General features: G+C 41.8%; 1 protein-coding gene across 7 annotated transcripts in view; it reads right to left on the reverse strand.

Annotated features, from left to right (window-relative positions):
- CADPS2 (calcium dependent secretion activator 2) overlaps positions 1-21,453 on the reverse strand; it is a 1,645,358-nt gene that overhangs the window by 1,201,962 nt on the left and 421,943 nt on the right. For all 7 annotated transcript variants that reach the window (XM_085654189.1, XM_085654188.1, XM_085654187.1 and 4 more), the window contains exon 3: positions 18,346-18,678. In XM_085654189.1, coding sequence (XP_085510315.1) covers positions 18,346-18,678 — 333 coding nt within the window. The remainder of the gene's footprint in view (positions 1-18,345; positions 18,679-21,453) is intronic.

Raw genomic sequence — 21,453 nt, forward strand, 5'->3', positions numbered from 1 at the left:
TGGCTTGTATGAAGACCCTGCACCACAACTACAACACACACCTTACAACATGCTACATTAATTGAATGTATTATTTTATTTATTTAAAATATTTATGAAGCGCACCATCATCCTTTAAGGGGTATCCCAGCGCTGGACCAAAGCGATCAACTCTATACACTCATCAGCACTTAAGGGGGAATAACCAAGTCTTCAATCATTTCCGAAACGCAAGGTGGTCTCTGCGAGACGAATTTCCAGGGGTAAAGAATTTCAGTGGAGTGCTGCTAGTAAATTAATACTAGCTACAAATTCGGGCTTTATTAATTCATCTACTGCAAACCAAGGCTTGGCTTGAAGATTGGAGCGCTCTTGTAGGCTTATAGAAAGCCACTGGGCAACGCAATAAAGCTGACCCTGAATCATGGAGTTAACTATGGACATTGCAGGGTAACTTAAACTTGACTCTTTTCCACATCGGGAGCCAATGCAGCAAATTGAAGCAAGCTGCTTCTTCTAGAACTATTGCAAATCAATCTGGGTGCCTCATTCTGTATGAGTTGCAAGCAATTAAACATATAGTCAAATATTCCTAATCTCAAGGCATTGCCACAAAGTAGTCTGCTCATAATCAGCGCCTGGATAGAATTCCTACGCCATGCTGTCAGAATCCAATGAAACCGCTTTATCAGCAGGCGTAGGAGAATCTAATTGAATTATTAAGCCTTTCAACCAAATGCAACCTTTGGATAACATCTTGTCTACCTCAACGTAAGGACTTTTTGGCTACATTTAAAGCCTTAATAACAAAGCTCCACACTCTAAGGAGAAGATTTAATAAAGCTGGACCCCTAAGGTCTAGGTTAGCTACTAAATTAATCAGAGACAGACTTCATTCCAAACTTCATTCATGCTCACAGGAGTAAAACATGTTGGAAAGTGAGCCAGACTCTTTACTTTATCCCCAGCAAGAGTAGCCTGCACAGAATCAGCACTGAAAGAGATGGACAGAGGGTCAATATTTTCTAAAAATATTTTTTTGCTTTGTCAAGTAAAGTTCAACATCTGAAGTTCTCAAGAGATTATCATACAAAAAAGATGCCCCCTTTGGGGATTTCCAAAAAAGGGTCAATTTCATTAGATCAAGGCTCACATACAGAAGTATGAGAGGCACCAAAGACCTTGATAATTTATTCAAGATAAATGCAGACAGAAAACCATCTCTCTAGCCAACAAGAAGGAGAGGCAGTGAACAACCAGCTTCCCTTCTTTTGAGGTGAAAAAAATCTCTAAGAGCATTGGACTTCTACTAATATTTACTGCGTTCAATTTTCTGAGGGGCAAACCTTTGCTGAAGAAAGATAAAGAGCACAAACTCTTACTAGCAATGAAGTTGACTCACAACAAATATCCCTCTATTGATCAAAGATCTCCAAAAAGCAATTTGTCATGTATCTGAATATTAGGGTTAAGCCACAAAGAAGGCTTTATGAGTGGCATAACGGTAGTGATTTTTTTCGATTTCTAAAGTTAATATTGACTTGCGGGTGCCCTCGAGTTCCATCTCTTCCTCATTAAAATAGCCATGGAAGCAGAAAAAGAATGTATGTCATAACCTCTTATTTGAATCTCCTGATATTTCTCTTCTCTAAACTCATTAAAAACCAAGGTCAAACCAATCAAAGTGAGGAATATCAAATCTTTCAGTGCTGTATTCACCTTGAAGGGGCCCGAAGAGAATTTGGTGTTCTTGCGAAAGATAAAAACTAGGTGGAAACTTGATATACATAAGCAAAATATTCCTTTTTCAAACAATATGGATTATGCTAGATTATAATACATATCACATTCCTGGTAGCTAGGAGGTTAACATTGATGCACACTAATTTACTACAGTATCCCTTTATTTGGGATGCCACTTTTGTAACATTAAATCACAAAATGTTGTCATCCACAATAACAACCCCTGTAAGAAATCTGACTTTTCTGCATGGTCACCATAGTTTTTCAATTTTGCTGCTTGCTGGTTTTAGAACTGTGCACTTTACCCCTGATAACCAGTAGTAAAGAGCCTGTGCTTCCCGTTTAATCATGGTTTAGGGAACCTGCTCCTAATTGATATATTTTACTTGTCTGTAAGTCCCTAGCATAAAATTGAGGAAAGCACCAACAGCTGCAAGGAAATCTTCTCCACTGTCAAGGAATTCCCCAACCCCGAGGTTGCAGTCAACAGCATCACCCCCTCACAGGAACTCTGAGACAACTTATCTAACTTCTTTCACATCAAAATAGCAAACATATACAGTAAGGTCAAACACCTACCGGACCCCCAGAGACCGCATCACCAACCTGCCCAGGCAACATACGAACCATACTGACCTGAGGAGAGACCGCAACCCTCATCCTGCTCGACCTCTCTGCAGCTTTCGGCTTAGGGTGGGAGGAGCTCGCCGAGTTGCACTACACGGAATTTCGTGGAGTTGCATAAAAACTCTGTTCTGAGAGCTGGCGGAGTTGCTCCACTCGCCCACCTAAACGCCTGCCCAGTTTCACGGATGATTGCTTAAGGGAGTTGTAAAGTTACAGACAAGCTGATACTGCAGGCATCCAATGGAAGCTGGCATTGTGACTCACTAAGACGAGTCTCTTAACTGAGCACACACTCTTGAGCCTTGCAAACCAAAAATACACAAATGCAACTCTAATTCAATATGCTTGGTAATTACATAATCTGTTTTTCTACTATTACTTTTGCAGTATGGTAATGGTATTATCTTTAATTTGAGCCCCAACAATGCGTACACCACGAAAACAAAGATCTTTACATTTATAAAAAAACAACAGCAATTATTCGCCACTGTCTTGTAACTGCGCGCCTTTCTCCGAAACAACGGAGCCCTAGCAGGCCAGTGATGCCACAAAATGAAAATAGCTGTTGTGGAAAGCCTATATGTCAGGCTAAAACATATAGGCATCGAAGTTAAGCACTCCACAACATGAGAGAAGACTCACGATAAGTAACATGAGGCTATTACCTTTAAATGTGGTTCTTTACATATGTCTTACAAATGCGCTGTGCTTTTTAAGCCCACTATTGCATATTTGCAGTGTTAAACAACAACACTACCTCTACACTCTAGGAGAGTACTGTACTCAAAAACCTGAAAACATCTTTCTCGCATAAGAAGTCTATGGCATGTAATGTCACGGCGTACACAATTTTAAAATACTTCTTTACTTTGGGGTCATGCTGGACAATTGTCCATGGGTCAGTTTGTACAAACAACAAGTGTGTGATTTAAACATTTAACACCATCCCCGGCAGGTAATGGATAGAAGTGAGGCTTCTTTGAGCTGAAGGGAGCCCTTCTCCATGAATTCACACATGCCTTGGCAATTTGCTTTCTTCTTCCCAAACCCCTCCCCCTCTCACGCCTCATCAATCAGTACTCCACAGGAAAACAAAATATCTGCCTGTCACCTGCTGAGGTGGTAAACCTGGGCTAATTAATGCCTGTGGAAAGCAGGTTGAGAATATAGCGTTTATGATGCCCCCTATGTCTGAGTGAATGTTCAAGCCAATTAAGAACCTTTCCCTTCCCTCTGCTTACACTGGGTGATAGAGGGCACATTCTGAACAAACATGCTGCGCGCTTCCCTTGAACCGAAGGCCGGGGTGTTGGTCACGGGAACCTGTCATCTCACGGAATAAGGTACACACACACACACACAGTCCAACATTCCTGTTGCACCTCCCCCTCGTGTTGTTGACGATGTACCAAGGAAATGCCCCGCGCCCCACCTAAGATAACGCTTTTCTCATTTCCCAGTGAGGCAGCCTGCATGTATGCAGTTGTGATTTTCAGCTCATGACTGGTGGCATATTTGAACACACGTAAAGGTGTCACTGACTGTAGGAGTAACTGTATATTTCTTAGTAGGGTTGTGCCTCAAGTGTAAGACCTTCCGCCCGCCTTACTTTCTTGACAGAGGGAAACCTCTTCCTGCATTCCAGTGACATGTACCGCAGGTCACTCTGTGTGTTCTCCAGCAGCTTCTTGATGGCCTCAGGACTGCTGATTCTGCTTGACATCCTTGACGTGTCCCCGGGCTTGCACTCTCTGCTATTGCCCCACACGAAGCCCACCTGGTTGGCTAGTAGTACGGCATGGTTCTGTCCTTCGTTCTAAATACTCCCAGCAAAGGAAAGTGCTATTATTATACTCTGGCCCCCAAGTACTCTACCTGAGGGCTAGCTGTTCTCCAGGGTTGACACAGGGCGCAGCAGCATAGCTCCTCTCACTCCTGCATGGTGTCCGCTGTCAGCCCCGCCTCACTCCTCTCCCACAATCCCGAGCTCCTTGAATACATCATGGGCACTTCCGTAAACACACAGACGGGAGCAGGACCAAATCTCCACTAAGGACAGTGAATAGAGACTTTGCGCTCAATGGTAGGAGAAGGCCACGACTGATAGGGAGATTACAGGTGCCGAGAAAATCCGCTACGCAGTGTAGGTGGAGTTTTCGCCAAACTCCTCCATCTAAGCTGGGAGCAAAGTGACAAAAACTCAGTGAACTCTGCTAGCGGAACGGAGTTTACTGCCCACCCTGACTTTCGGTGCTGTCTACCACCACACACTCGTCAGGAGACTTCACAAAATCGGCTTCAAGGGACCGGTACTTCAGTGGTTAGGCTCCTTCCTCAGTGGAAGAACTCAACCTTACACATCAGAATCCAAGAACCTGATCTTCGGAGTCCCTTAGGGCTCATCTCTCAGTCCCACATTGTTCAACCTCTATGCATGACTCCATTTGCCAGCCTCATCAGATTCTGGATGCAAAAATAACAATTGATGGACAGAATGTTGAACAATGTCAAACATTCACCCCAGTACAGAGATCTGGGCCTAAATCTATCGCTTTTTTCGCTCTTTATGCCATTCCAGTTTAAACCCTTGACCTTGTTCCCTATGAGAACAGTCCAGCCCGTTACTGCCAGGCCAGGTCCTCCCTGGACTGGAAACAATCATCCTGGGACTGGTTATGGGGTTTCACCCCTCAGCATAGCTTGACTCCAGTGGCATGGAGAGCACGGAAACCACATCTGGGCATACCCATCTCACTCAGGGTGAAAAATGCAAAAAAACAAATGATGGATTATTAGATTCCAGGGCATAATCATCATATCCTACACCGATGACATCCATCTCATTCTAATCCTTACCGACAAGACAACCACCACAAGAACCAACTTCACCAGCTGCGTGATCAAGGAAGCAGAATGGATGAGAACCAAATGCCTGAAACTCAACTCCAAAATGACGGAAGTACTGCTCTTTGGAAACAAAAACTCTCCTGGGACTCAACCTGGTGGCTGCCAGAGCTAGGACCCACACCAAAACCCATTGCCCATACCAGAAACCTGGCAATCATCCTGAATGATAACCTCAACATGACTGCACTAGTCAACACAGTCAGCTCCTCCTGCTTCCACATCTTATTCATGCTGTGCAAGATCTTCAAATGGTAGCCCCAGAACACAAGACATACCAACACAAGCACTCATCACTAGAAAAATTGACTACGCCAACGCACTCTACCATGGGATCTCCAAACAGCTCCTACACAGGCCCCAGTCCACCCAGAATGCAGCAGCAAGACTCATTCTCAACCTCCCTCACAGTACCTATATCTCTTCACACCTCAGAGAGCTCCACTGGCTCCCCATAAACAAATACAGCCAATCCAAACTCCTCACACATGCATACAAAGCCCTGCACAACACTGGACCAGCATATCTGAACAACCGCATACGTTTTCGCCAGCTGAGCAGACATCTATGCTCAGCCACACTCACTCACACACCCAACATCCACACAAGCAGAACTGAAGGTCACTTATTCTCCTACATAGCAACCCAAAGCTGGAAGGACCTTCCTTAAAACATCAGAGCCTCCTCCTCACTTCTTGAATTCCACAACAAGCTGAAAACTCTTTTATCCTGCGGAGCCTAGTGCCTACACACTTGCTCAAGCCCTGGATACCCTCACCGGTGATTAGTGAGCTGCACAAATCCAAGTACCATGTAAAAAGAGCACACACGGCCTGGAAGCTAAATTTCACCTGTGGACTGTAACACTTATTGTACCATCCACTAGTATGGTCAGGAAAACGTGACATCAGGACTACCATTACAGCCTGACGGCTGCGGTATAACTCTGCAGCATGACCTGGTAAAAATCTCCCTCGTAAAAATGATTAAGTCACCCTTTGTAGGCCTTGTAGCCCACAAGTCAGGATGCATGGTATTTGAAAGTAGGACATTAATTAATATTACCATGTCCCTACAGTGTCAAGGCCCAAAAAGTATTTTCACTGTGGCAGGCCTCACTTACTTTATAGAAAAATGGAGAGCAGATTAAAAAATGAATACTGCTACCTCAAGAAAGGAACAGCTAGAAAAAATATTAAACAATTATTTTTTGACAGTATTGACAGTCCAAAATAATAGTGAATTTGGATTCTTAATAAATATTAAGAAAAAGTAAATTTTAGGAAGCTACACATTACCTGCCTGAACTCATAGAAGATTAATTAGCAGAAGCCTCTTTTGACCCTCACTCGGTGCTCAGCTAAAAATAGATGTGAAAAGTATGAACATTCATATTTCTGGTTCCCCTTTTTTTGATTTCTGCCATTTTGGTGTAGTTTTGTTTATTATGTTTTACTCTGCTATTCTAATTTGTTTGGGATTTTTATTGCTTTGCATTTTCACTGTATTACTGTTTTGGTACTGCATGAATACTTTACACATTGCCCTAAGTTACACCTGTCTGCTCCATGCTAAAGCTACCAAGACATTGAGCTTAGGTTAACTTAGTGACTTCAATGGTTCACCCTGACAAGAGTTAAGATTAATCCTTGAGGTGGACAGTCATTCACCACAAATAGTAATCCAAATTCTTACAACACCGAAGTACATTATTGAAATGCCCAAACATTTTATTCCCCATATTTATAATTGAACTTTAACACAAGAATTAGAGGTAGGAACAACTTCAGTTGTGGAGGCATTAAGCTTGCCATAATTCTTTAAAAGTTGTAAAGATAGACCTAAGGAAATCTTCTCATGTTGAAAAAGCAATAGCAAAGCATCTTCAAAAAGTAGGATAACAAATTATGTTGATGAGATCCCTCTGAATTCTGTCGCAAATCAACAGAACTCTAATTTGCTCAAATGCCAAATTAAATAAAATGGGTGAAAGACAGCACTCCTGATAAGCGCTACAATGAAGAAGGACTCTATCCGAAAATAATTAATTGATAAAGACATAGGCACAATATAAGCATTACAATACAGGGAGGAAATGTGTTATATAAACCGTGAACGGAAACAAAAAGTTAAGAAAAGACTAGTAAACCTGGTAAAATACCTTCAACCCATTCCGACCCAAGTCTATGGCGATCAGGGGATCACAATTCTATTTTTTGATATCGCTCAAACCTAAAAATACAATGTTAAGGAAATCATGCCTCCCATTGATATACTAAAATTGAGAACTATGTGCAATTTGTGAATAATAATCTTCAAACAGGCAAATAATTGCTTTTTTTAACAGCTAATTCCATTTCCATGGACAGGGTGTGGACAATTTGCACAATATCAAAGTAAAGCATTGATAAAATGTAAATAGAATATAGTAGGAAAAATGGTCACACTCTGGAGCTCTCTCAGCATTTACTTAGTCAACCTCAAAAAATCTCTACAAAAGATATGTCACAAGATAGACAAACTACTTCTCTTAAAAACTTCTGAAAGCGGAGGCGACTTAGGCAAGACGAAAACTCTGAAGGTAATTTCTCATCGCTATGTTGTTTAGCTTAGAGCTTTTTAAATATATAATAATATTCTCTAAAAAAGAGTTATAGGAGGCAATACCTGTTGAAGAACTTAACCTTTTAACCACATGAGCTAAAAAGTTGTTTTTCTACTGACTCAAAATTCTTGCTTGGTGTTAGCATTGACATTGTCAGCTTTTCTTTACGTCGTCTCCCTCTCTCCTCGTTGGGCTCATCATCATCCTCATCATGCAGATTGTGTGTAAACAGACATTGTAGTGCAAGTAGGGTTTTGGCCAAGGATAGGGGCTACTTTCTTCCTGGAAGCAGCAATGGTGAGAAAGTTACCTCTTGAAAAGCCTTGACTGAGTACCAGAAAGACACTTACAAATATACTGTACCCTCACTCAGCTCTAAAGAGATTTAATGTCAAGAATGAACAAACTTATTATAAAAAGGCAAAGCATTCAAATGCCTGTGTACTGGACAGGACCACATGCATTCTGTAATATTCATGCATAGAGGTTCTGAGGCATGATCTGGCATATCATCTGCATCAAACTAATACTTCATGTTCATAGACAAAGTAAGAGATAACAAAAAATATGATTCTCTAGAATGAGGTGTAGCAAAAAACTATTTTTTTGTCTAATGAGTGCATTACACCTCAAAATTGTATGATGTCTAGATTCTTCATAAGTCAATGCAATTCATTAAATATAGATGTAACCAAAATCAGCTGACTTGGTGAATAATATGCTAAGGTTTCTAGACTCAAAATAAATATCTCCTTTAAGAATAAGCAAGTTATATAATAAAGAAAAATGCACAGGGGTGAGTTTGTTTGCTAATAAATACCAGTGTCCATTTAGTAGTAGCATAGAAGACTTCAATGGCCCTCTGCATTAGCATTACCGTCTAATGCTTCCCCTTAAAAATTCTTGAGTAGAAAAATAGAACACCCTACTTTTTTAGTTATTTGTATTGGCATAGTATCTTTTAACATGTTTTTTCCTGAAAGCTAAGACTTTGAGTGACGAGTTTCATACGGAAAATCAGGCTCTTCTATGGTGTAATCAGTTGGGCTAAGAAAGGTAGGTAATAAAAAACTATGAGCAGTTCATAAAACTCATTTACAAAGAGAAATAGGCCACAGATTATTATGCCTAAAAAGTACTGAGCACAAATATAGAAAATGCAACCAATTTGACACATCAAGACAATTAAAAAGCCCAATCCTACATACAAAAAGAGATGACAAAGAAGATAAAAGCCTAGGGTGACAATATCCACCGGTAATTCCATTCTGGCCCTGTAAATGTTCTGTATAATGACGCAATTACAGGCATATAGTTCAGAACCATTCTTTGCCAAACAAATAGCAGCCACGCCCTCCCTAAATAAACAATTCTATTAAAGCCACCACATACATTTCTGTCCTTTGCAGACATGGCATTTTCCTAAAAACGTTAGTGATGTGTGTTACTTAAAATCTGCACATCCGAAGAGTTTCCAGTTGACTGAACCTGGTTCTTCATCCAATTGATAAGAGCAAAGACCACTGAAACTCCCTCAAACTCGCCTTTCCAACAGCTTTACTTCAACTGGTCCATCTCCAAGAGTTCATATCTCCCCAGCTCACACTGCAAGAGTTTCTTGAAAATATTTCTCATGGATCTGGAGCATCCACATTGGTCATGTGGGTGATTTCGGTCGGCTGAGTAGAGGCAAGATGGCGGTCGGTTGAGACTGCAGTGCGTACAGAATGACCAGAGCTCCTTAGAATAGAAGATATGTTAAATATGCTGAGCTAAAGCTACCTAATTCTTAAAGAAATGCTCCCGGAGTCTTGCGGCGAGGAGATAAACCCTATCAAGAAACGATTATATACCTTAGGGACTATAATTGGACTTACCTTTTTAAGATATCTGGGGAGTGCTTACCTTGCGGTGGAGGCGAAGCGGAATCAACCGTCGGAGGCTGACACTGGCTACAGCGGACCCGGTGCGCTCCCTGGAGTGGCTCCGATGGCTCCAAAGATAACCGCTGCTGCCAAGGCGAGAGCAGCGAGATTGGTGCAGCACGAGGGGCCCGAATCGGCTGGATCTGGGCCCAGAGACGCCCGGCTATTCAGTTCAACCGCTTTCCCAGCCTAGACGTGGAGCCGCTCAGGGGAAACATCCTGCCGGTCCCACAGTTGCTGACCTGCTGCTGCAGGGGGGGGGGGGGGCGCGAGAACGGTTCCGGGTTATCGGGGGAAGAGCAGGATTGGACCTGAGACTGAGAGGGCTGCCCAAACTATGACGACTGGTATCAACTCCAACAAGGCAATCGAACATGCTGATCTCGGCGCCGCTGGAATTGTTTTAGAAACATTGGACGCCCCAGAGGTATGGAATAAGGAAGGGGCTGATGAAGGAGTCGAAGATGCCCATAACTTGCTATCAACGCCAGCGCTAGAGCAAGGTGTAATAATTGGATCAAAGGTGACGGCGACTGAAGGTATGAATAGTTTAATCTCCCCTTTAGTTGGAACTGCTACAAGGACTGATGCTGAGGCTGATGTTAATGAAACTTTGCTTAACTCAATGGGCACAAATAGAGATTACCCCTCGGGAGGCTGATTATAACTCAGGGGGGTCACTGGGCTTGACTGGTAAAGCAGCAAGGGCTAATGCTACATCCATTTTGCCGCCACCCCAGATCTCCCAAATACAACAGGCCTCACAAGCTAGAGCATATGAGATATATGAACAAGAGAAAGATCCTAGTGACTTCTTTTCTTTCTCAGATAGGGGTGAATGGTCTGAAGATATTTTATCTACTACAGATGAGAGCTATAGTGATCAGGAAGAGGACCCTAGCTCCAAAACAAAAGCCACTCTCAGGAAAAAAAAGAAACATGGAGAAAAAGACTTGGCCTGGGATTATACCCCGACAACCCAATTTACCGATCATCGGAAAACACTAAACTCTATACAAACAGAAGACCCGGAACAGCCAATCTCGACTCCCCCAAACTTGGACACCATACTTCAAGCCATTTCAATGCACCGCGAAGAGACACGTCAAGATGGACGTAAGGCCCAAGCTGCCATGCGTAAGATGCAAGGTGTGGTTCGTAAATTAACTAAAACATGCAATGCGTTCAGGGATCGGCTTACTGATATAGAATCTAGAATTGTGTCTACTGAATCAGAATTGGCATCAAATCAAATACGAGTAGACTCTCATGAGGCACAGCTGGCGGATGTTAAATGGAAGCTAGAGGAATTTGAGAACCGCCAGCGAAGGAACAATCTACGTGTACTTGGGGTTCCCGAAGGGGCGGAGAGAGAAGATATACGCTCCTATGTGGTGGAACTTTTCCGAGACTCTATGCCAGAATTAACTGGGTGGAACTGGGCCTTAGAAATCCAACGCGCTCACCGCATTACCTTTAATATAAAACATCCGGTAAAAGGAGGGGGCTTCCCTCGTGCCATCCTGGTGTATTTTGGTAATTTTTTACTCCGCCAGGCAGTCTTTGAAAAAGCTAGACCGGAATCGAAGAGAACTAGGAATGAGATTTCTTATTTTGTACGACCAGATTTTTGCCACTCCACCATCGAGAGACGGTGGAGACTACGCCAATTAATTAAACCTTTCCAGGATAAAAAAGCCCAGGCTTTTCTCAATAACCCTGCTCGGCTTAAAGTGATTTGGGGGGGACAAACCAAATTTTTTCTCTCAGAGATAAAAGCTAAGGAGTATCTAGATGGGCTATCTGGCTAGATTGTGATTACCCCCTCTTAAGCTTTGCTATTACGGTATCTAATGTGTCCTCTTTTTAATGGTTTAAAGGGAATTATATGCCATGACCCTAGCCTTTGTTTTTTTTTTTTTTGGGGGGGGGGGAGAGAAGAGAAGAGGAGAGGAAGGGCAGAAGGAGAGGGTAGGCAGGAGAAACAGAGAGAGGGGAAGGAAAAGGGGGAGGGGGAAAGAAGAAAGAAAAAAAAAATATATATAAATAAAATAAAAAACAAGAAACAAACATATATATGTTAAAGAAAGGAACGTAAGGAAGGAAAAGGGGGGGGGGAAGAAGAGCATCATTTTTTTTTTTTTATCGTAATTTAAGAGCTCAGCACTCAAACCGCAAATGGTCATTCGTAGCAAGCTCATCATCCACAGACTCTAGCTGGAGTCTGTATGCTTCAGAAAGGGCGAAGGGTGGGTTTTTGGGATGGGAGGGAAAGGGAAGGGGGTAGATGGTGGGAATTGGGGAGGGGTGGAACTTGAAAAAATGCAATAAGAGCATTGCCGGAAATATTATTAATACAGTGCAACAGTTAATAATGATAATTAAAACACAAGCAATTAAATAATTAAAATACATGTGGAAGATTGACAAGGGCTTCTGGTTACTGATGAAGCGGTGTCGGCAGCTATCTAGGAGACTTTAATTTGAATTTGAATTTAAAAACATTTCTATAGCGCACTTTTACCAAGCGGTTTCTTGGCGCTGTTGGATTGTGAGAAGCAGGCAGGAGCAGAGGGGAATTTAAACATTGTAAGCGCGGGAAAAAAGAAAAGTTTTAAGACCCTTCCGGAACTCAATGTAGGAAGATGACATGCGGAGTTCCGGAGGGAGGGAGTTCCAAAATGCAGGAGCGAGCACTGCGAATTTCGTACCGCCAGTCTTTTTCTTGCTGAAGCGGGGGATGGTTAACAAAGCCTGATGAGTAGACCTAAGCTCTCGTCCGGGTATGTAGGGGGTGATGGCAGAACAGATATATTCCGGGGCAGTGCCTGTTTTAGCCTGGAAAGTAGTACAGCCAAGCTTGAACAGAGCACGCTCTTTCACCGGCAGCCAGTGCAAGGCCTGCAGTAGGGGAGTAGCTCGATGGTGTTTGGGCATGCCGTGGATCAGGCGGGCAGCCTGATTCTGCACTAGCTGCAAACGGTGAGTGGCGTAGGCTGGAGCGCCATTATAGATGATGTTCCCGTAGTCGAGGCGCGAGAGCACCATGGCCATCACTATAATTTTTAGGGCAGGTAAAGAAAAAAAACGAGAAATCTTCCTAATGATTCGAAGGGAAAAAAAACAGGAAGAAACAACTGAATTGACCTGAGAGTGAACAGAAAGTGAGGGATCCAGGAGGATGCCAAGGGTCTTGACCTTAGGAACTGGGAGCGGGGGAACACCAAGTGAGGGGGGCCAGTGGGAGGGGGACCAGGGACTGCAACCACCTCTGGTCAGGACTAATTCCGTCTTGTCCGGGTTGAGTTTGAGGTGGTTGCAGTTCATCCAATCCTGGATGAACAGCATGACGGATTGGACATTTGAGGCAGAGGAAGTGGAGTGGGAAAGGTCAAAAAGTAGCTGGAGGTCATCGGCGTAATTGAACACCGTGACCTCGAGCTGCTGTAACATAAAAATGAGGGGGTAAATGTATAAATTAAACAAAAGAGGGGAGAGGGAGGAGCCTTGGGGAACTCCACATGCAACCTTACAAGGGGCAGCGGTGAAGCCAACAAGGTGGACTGCCTGAGCCCTGTCACTTAGGAAGGACTTAAGCCAGGTGAGGGCCGGGCCCTCTATACCCGCCGCCTTGACACGGGTGAGGAGGATGGAGTGGTCCACCGTGTCAAATGCGGCGGATAGGTCTAAAAGAATGAGGGCCTGAGGGACGTTGGTATCAATGCCCTCACGTAGGCTGTCCATCACTGAGATCACTACCTTCTCCGTCGAGTGGAGGGGGCGAAAGCCCGCCTGCCGGGGGGAGAGGCAGTGGTTGGCTTCCACATAGGTGCTCAGGGTGCTGGTTACATGGGTCTCCAAAACCTTGGCCAGGTAGGGTAGCAGGGAAATGGGACGGTAATTGGAAGGGGATGAAGGGTCGGCACCGGGTTTTTTTAGAATGGGAATGACTGCCGCAAATTTATGGGCAGTGGGGACCACTCCGGATTTGAGTGAGTCATTTAAAAGTGTAAGGGAAGGGGTAGGGCAGTGTAGGAAGACTTCTCGCAGGATACGAGCAGGGGCAAAGTCTAGGGGGGAACCTGACTTTACCTTTTGGAGCAGGGGAGGGAGTGTAACTGTGGTCAGAGGGGGGAAGGAAGTGAATTTGGAAGTGATAGCAGGGGGGGAGGGATTAGTGAAGGTGAGGGAAGGGGGGGAGATATTAGCCTTGATTGTTGCGACCTTATCAACGAAGAAGTCGTTGAGGGAGTCGCAAAGCGGTTGAGAAGGGGGGATCGAGGCCGTGGCTCTATTAGACGAGGCAAGCTCATGTACTGTAGCAAAAATCTCTTTAGATTGAGATTCAGCTGCTAGTATCCTGTTAGAGTAGAACAGGGTCTTTGCGTCAAGTATGCTTTGTTTGTATACTTTGAGCACAGAGAGGTAGATGATTTTTTTGGCGGGACTATATTCTCTTCTCCATGCGCGCTCTGCTCTACGTGCGGCTAATTTCTTCTCCTTAAGATCGGAGATAACAATTTGTTCCTGGAATGTAGCGGGCCTGAATGATAGGACTAAAAGGGTCCACTTTGCTGAGATCATTAAGTTAAATTCCATGGATATAGTCTGCTTACAGGAGACACATATACCCTGGGAAAAAAGAGAACTACTGAAGGTTTGGGGCTATGATATTCTGGCTTGTACAAGTCAAAGCTCTAATACTCGGGGGGTAGCTATCCTAGCTAAAACATTGTTGGGATTTGCAAAACGTAAGGTAGCAGATACATTGGGAAGGTGGGCTATTATAGAACTCATATCAGGTATCACTATTTGCTCGGTTTATGGATCAAATCAAGATGACTCGCATATATTTGAGACTCTCGAAATCGAGCTCGACTCCTGGCCAAAATCCATAATGTTTTGTGAAGACATAAACATCTCTCTAGATCCCGAACCTGGGAGACAATACCAAGCTGGATATGTAGGTCGAAAACCTAGAGTATACCGCGCCTTAACCCAACTCAAGAATAGTCATGGATTGTTGGATCTTTGGGATCTAATGAATCAGTCCGACTCCGGATATACATATTTCTCGTGTCCACATAAAAAATATGTTAGGATTGACTATTTCTTTACTACAACAGACCTGGTACCCCAAGCGAAAATTATGAAATTGCCCAAAATAATTTCGGACCATAACCCCTTAATTTTAGTTATTGATATAACCTGCTTTGTCTGACACCGTACTAAGTGGACGTTCGATAGAAAGCTCCTCGTTAACCAAGACTATATAAAGTTTATTAGGGAATGGGCACAGAGATATTTTGATATGAATCGATATAGTGCGGGTAGAGGGGTTGTTTGGGACTGTTTTAAGGCCACTCTTAGAGGAGAAACTATTAGTTACACAGCAAGAGCAAAAAAACAACAGGAATGTAAGAATCAACAACTGTTACATGATTTGGCTAGAGCTGAAGAAGAGCATGTTTCAACAATAATGCAGGGTGATGACGGGGTCCATATTCTTCATCATATATTAGTCGCATCTAAATAGTTCTTATGAAAATGGAGAAAGGATAGGTAAGCTATTGGCCCTACGCACCCGTCAAAAGATTTCCTATAATGTAATATCCTCTATCAAAATGGAGGGGCATGAATATACCACTCCGGGCGATATCATTGAGGGATTCCAGCGCTACTATCAAGAGCTATAGCAGGAAGATACCCCGAAAAACATTGCGGAAGTCCGGGATGCAATTTAAAAATTGGTTATAAATCTTAAACTCGGAAACGGATTAGAGGATTCAATTAGAAATTAACTAGAAAAAGAATTTAACATTACAGAAGTCCAACTGGCTCTTTTTGACTTGGCCTCAGGTAAAGCTGCAGGTCCTGATAAACTACCCATAGAGATTTATAAAATTTTGGGAAATGTTATAAGACCTTTTTTATTGGATCTGTTTAACGGAGTACAATCAAGCGGGATTCCCCCTGAATCCTGGATTGAGACTGATATTATTATAATCCCTAAAAAAGGCAAACCTATCGAAAATCCATCTTCATACCGACCAATCTCCCTGATCAATTCAGATTCTAAATTATATGCGAAGATCTTGGCGAATCGGCTCGGGAGGGTCATTGAACATCTGGTCTCCCCTTGGCAGCATGGATTTATCCCCGGCAAGGGCACTACGGGCCATACTCGCAGAGTTATCTCGCTATTTGACATCATGTCCGAGACGGGTGACCAGATGTCTATGATCCTCCTTGACGCCGAGAAAGCTTTTGATCGGGTATCCTGGGAGTTTTTATGGGGGATACTTGAGATAAATAATTTTGGACCCCAGCTCATTAAATCAATCAGAGCTATGCATATACATCCGAAAGCTCGATTGCAATTAATGGGTAGAGAGTTGCATATTATTAATATATCTAGGGGCACAAGACAGGGATGTCCCTGTTCTCTGATTTTATTTGCCCTTTATATTAACCCCTTGATTATTCAATTGCTACAGAGCCCGAAAATTAAGCCAATTGTTACTGGGCCTTATGAGACAAAAGTTCTCGCTTATGCCGATGATGTGGCGATAGTTACACCAAATCCAGCAGAGGCAATTTTAGAAATAGATATAATCACCGAACAATTTGGCCGGTATTCAGGCTACTCACTTAATAAATCAAAAACTGTTATCTTATGTACTAATAGCATTAAATATATTGATCCCAGAAAAAAAGTCAAAGCTACTTATTTGGGGGTTCACTTGTCTCCCAAAACAGAGGATATCATTAAATATAACTATGAACCCCTGATTAAAAACATTGGGAAAGACCTAAGGAGGGTTAATAGCTTACATCTATCTATTATCGGTAGGGGCAATTTTTTAAAAATGAATATACTTCCGAAAGTACTGTACTTATTTCGGGCTATACCATTGGCGGTAGAGGATAATATTTTGAAAACAATTTAATCACTTTTTTCAAACTTTATTTGGCATTATGGGAAAATTAGGAGATCTTTGAAATATCTAGCTCTACCATATAATAGGGGTGGCCTCACAATTCCTAATATCACATTGTACTACTGGGCGGCCCTTCTTCATCAGATTGCCCCTTTGCTTAATTTGGAGACTGTAAATCGAACTAGTCTAGATATAAAAATACCCACCATTTTTGAACTTTCTATTGGAAAAAAAGCTCAAGGACTTCTGCTGAAACAAGTAGAACCAAGCTATTATAAAAAGGTTAAATTTAAGGTGATTATCACTGCATGGAGAATAAGGAAGAAAGTTTTGAGGCTTATGAAAATCCCAAAGTTTAATAAATACACCCCTTTGTGGCACTCGTCACTGTTCTCGAGGCTGGTTAATGATGATATGGCCAAAAAATGGGAAAGCTTGGGGATAAGAACAATTGGTGATTTTTTGGGGGGAACATTAGATTTGCAGTTTTCAACGTTACAGAATGCTTTTAGAATTCCCAATAGCCATTACTTTAAATTTATTCAGATCCAAAACATTCTTAGATTCAAGACCCCTAAGATCACATCCGAAAAGATTCCACTCCTAGATGTTATAGCGCATAAAAAAGGATAAAATTTGCTACGTTATATAACATGCTTCTTGATAGAATTCCTGATGACCTGGAACAAATTGAATCATCATGGGCGCTGAAGTTCATTAACCCCAATGTCGACATTGTCATGAGTCTTTCTTTAACATCGAAGGTACTTCTATCCTCAAATTTGAAAGCCCAAGTTTATAAAACTATTTTTAACTTATACTTTACCCCTGCTAAGCTGTTTTCATGGGGAAAAAGGCTAGGTGACTCCTGTGCCAGATGTGGACTAGGACCGGCTACCTTGACTCATATGTTCTATGACTGTAATAAGTTAACTCCACTTAAAAATGAGCTTGCAAGGTTTTGGGAAGAAGTATTTGGGCATAGGATAGCTGAATCACCTACATTGCAGATTCTTGGCTACGACGGGACGCTGAGGCTCAAAGTGGAGGAGGAATTATGTCTTTTTATTGGGACTGCGGTTTATAGAATTTTGCTAGCAGCCAGATGGAAGGACATGGATCCCCCGGCCTTCCAGATGTGGCTCTCCAGGTTTCTGGGAATTTATAACCAGGAAAAAGCTATCTACTCCACAAGGGGCAGACAGTCAAGAATCCGTGACCATAAGATCTGGTCACCTATCGCCGCCTGGATTAATAGTGTAAATCGATTATAATTGGATAACAGTAATAAGTTATTTTACAGCTCAATGCTAACTGGGATGATCTTTGGACCATTTGAATTGTCTTATATTTTCTAAGATTATCCCTTAACTTGGCCTTTGATTTTTAGTTTTTTTGTAAACTTTATATTGGTTATTAATCTTTATTGTACTGATGTATTTTTCGAATTTACTGTTGTGTTTTATTTTATGTTTTACTGTCTTTATATTCCGGCAATGCTTAAATAAAAAAATATTAAAAAAAAAAAAAAAAAAACGGTCATGTGGGTGATTTCGAGTGTGCATACTTACTTTGAGTAAATCAGACACTACAAACAGTAACAATAAATGGGATTGCTCACCTGACAGGCATTGTAGAGTAACTGATGTTCTAATTTCTTGACACCTAGAATTTGCTGAAACATTTCATAGAGCTGCTCCTTGCTCAGGATGAGTTCTGACACTGCACTCAGCGCCATTCTGTTGGGTTGTTTGCGCAGGTCTTCTTCTCCTCTGTATATTGCATCATATTTAGCTATCCATGAGCTCAGCACCGTTTCTTTACTCAGTCCATCAATTTCTGGTAAACTTCGGACTCTCTTTTCTATGTTTTTTTTAAATACGTCTCTGAAGTCATTGGCTGAGCATCCACCACTTTGAACCATTCTGGCAACACGATCACTCTTAAGAAACACCTGAAAGAGAGGCGAACAATTTATGTTACCACTAAAGGATGAAGAAGAAGCTAGACGCAATCCATTTGTATCAACAATTTATGCAACAATAAATGAGGCATGTTTCATTAACTTTTGATTTATAAACACCAAATTCTAATCTAGTGCGGTTTCGAAATGAAACAGTCCTTATCTATGCAAAACTGCAGACACCACACAAAAGCTTTCTAAAATATGCAGTAAAAAACCGAATTAAACAAAATAGTATATACCTATATATATTCTCTCTTTAACCTTTATTTAATCAAGTAATCTGAGAGATTTTGTATTTGTTTTCATTTGTTAGTCACAGTTTAAAACATATAAACATTAACACTTGTATAAATGTGTCTCTTTATGTCAAACAATAAGCACGCTTTTTCAAACATACGTAATACAGGCCCATGCATGCTTACGCCCTTTGCTCACAGAAACCCATGTCAGTGGCACATTATATGTTCCCAATGCACCCATGCAAAACTTAAATGCATCAGTCATTTTCAAAAGGAACACAAAGTCTTTGACTAAAGTTCTCTAAATAGTGAGCAGCTTACAGGCTAATCACCCAATGTAGTTATCTCAAATACATAAACAGAACAACAAGAAGCACTGCCAAAGCCAATAGGTTTGACCTTCATACTAGAGCGCTGTCAATGGCATTACAAAAATGACTGCAACAGAGAAAAACTATTAAAAACAAGGATTGCTTTACCCATGCAATACACAGATGAGACGGGGTGAAATGTGTGATGACAACAGCGTACTTCCAGAGTGTAAAGTAGTCTCTTGTGCATTCCACTGAAGACTGAATGACACACCCAAGAGGTAATAAAAAAAGTTAAGCCTAAAAAAATCCAGTGGGTTGTTTAATAGTGTGATTGAAAACATCTCAGACAGGTGGTTCTGATGGAGCAAGGACTCGTATAAAAGGAGACTTGCTCGGAAACATTTCTCTCAAATAACTCGTAACTCTCTAATAATTTTGTTTGTAAATACTAATTCGCATTATAAATTCGTACATTTGAATCTAGGGGAAGCTTGCCTACGTGTTTTTTTCTAAGAAGTAATCCATGTGTCACTAAAGATGGCTGCTAAACGCGGGACTCTGCATTGCGCCGACTGCATCTACGTAGTATGACGTGCTGTCGCTTGGAGGGAAATCTTTGCAGCTGCGCAGTTGCTCTTAAAATGGCCGCTTGAAACCCACAAGATAATGCGCATGCTTTGCTGAAACTAAACCATGCAAATTTACTAAAATGCTAATGCAAAAGATTATTATAAGTAAATGGGAATAGAGATCAGTGGTATGCAGTGAAATCATTTATTTTTGATTTTAATATTCTTTTCTTTGACCTCTTTATTAGTTCGTATTTGGGCCTCCGAGAGGGACTGAAGCTCGTGTAGCATGTGATTAGTTCACATGCGCAGTAACGATAAACCAGGAAACGCGATGCAAAGCCTTGAATGCCATCCAAAAGAAAACAGCAACATGTCCTGGGAACAAGCATGATGTCCTGTAAACAGGAACCAAATTGCATACAATGTATTGCTTAAGATGTAAATATGGGTGGGAGATAAAGCTTGGTAAAGTAAATTAAGGGGTGGGAACATTAAACAATAAGCTTTAGAAAAATATTAAAACTTAGCATGGTGTGATGATCATCTCCCCTTGCTTGTCCAATCAGAATTCGGCATTTCATGAAATTGAAACATTTAGGGGTGGTGTTTACCATTAGAAGAGTATAATTGAGGTAGTTTAGTTAGTCAGAGAGTTCATGATGCAGAGATGCTGAGAGACCGAGGTGCTGTCCGAGAATTTAGCAGATCCTAAGCAGAACCGAACTTCAGAACTTAGAACCAAAGCTAAATTAGAAGAACATCGTGGAAGAGTCGAGGAGGGAATTAGGTAAAGTGCTAGAAGAAGATCGCGGAAGAATCAAGGCGGAAGAGAGTATCAGAGAGGGGTGCGACACAGGCGTCGTATCTAGAAGAGGTCACCTATCCTGTCCTGAATCCTTTGGTCTCCTGACCTGTCCCAGGGGACCCTGTCCAGCTCCTAAGCCACGGGGTTGGTTTCCACTATATAACTATAATTCTGTGTAGTATGTCATTGTACTGCTCTCTCTGTTTTCTCCTATTCAGGTTCTGTCATTATTATAATTTAGTCTGAAATTTCTGACTTAATTTGATTTTCCTTCCTTAAAGAAAACGGTGTTCGAGCTGCACTTTGTATTCATTGGTTCACATGAAATTTACTATATAAACATTTAAACACTCTCGAGTCAGTGGTCATTTAAAGTATTTACTTTGATGATATTACACCTATACTGCGGACAAAAGGATTGGTAAGAATTGGTGAAGTAAAAATCATCTTGTAGGTATCATCACACTAAATTGATCTCAGCTGAGCTTACTAGCTTATGTATGAATGGTTATGGGCCCAGGTGAGTATGAGAATTGAGTGTATCTCTAGCTGGTAACCCTCCGGCTCCATCAGTTCTAGACTGAAACAAGCCGATAGCTGAAGGAGGCTGAACAGGAGCCCCATAGTGTATGTATAGAAAAAGCAATGTGTTTGCCACCAAGGGCTCAAGCACCATTACACTTCAAACATAAAAATAAAATACCTAAATATAGTTTCTTCAAATTGCATTTATTAAGCACCAGAGTAAACACAAAAATGCACTACAAAAACGAGCACACATCTTCAACCACAAGAATAACCGCTCATACCAGAAAAAGACCCAAGGCCAAGAT

Source organism: Triturus cristatus, chromosome 4_1 (genome assembly GCF_964204655.1).
Source record: "Triturus cristatus chromosome 4_1, aTriCri1.1, whole genome shotgun sequence".
NCBI classification, from domain to species: domain Eukaryota; kingdom Metazoa; phylum Chordata; class Amphibia; order Caudata; family Salamandridae; genus Triturus; species Triturus cristatus.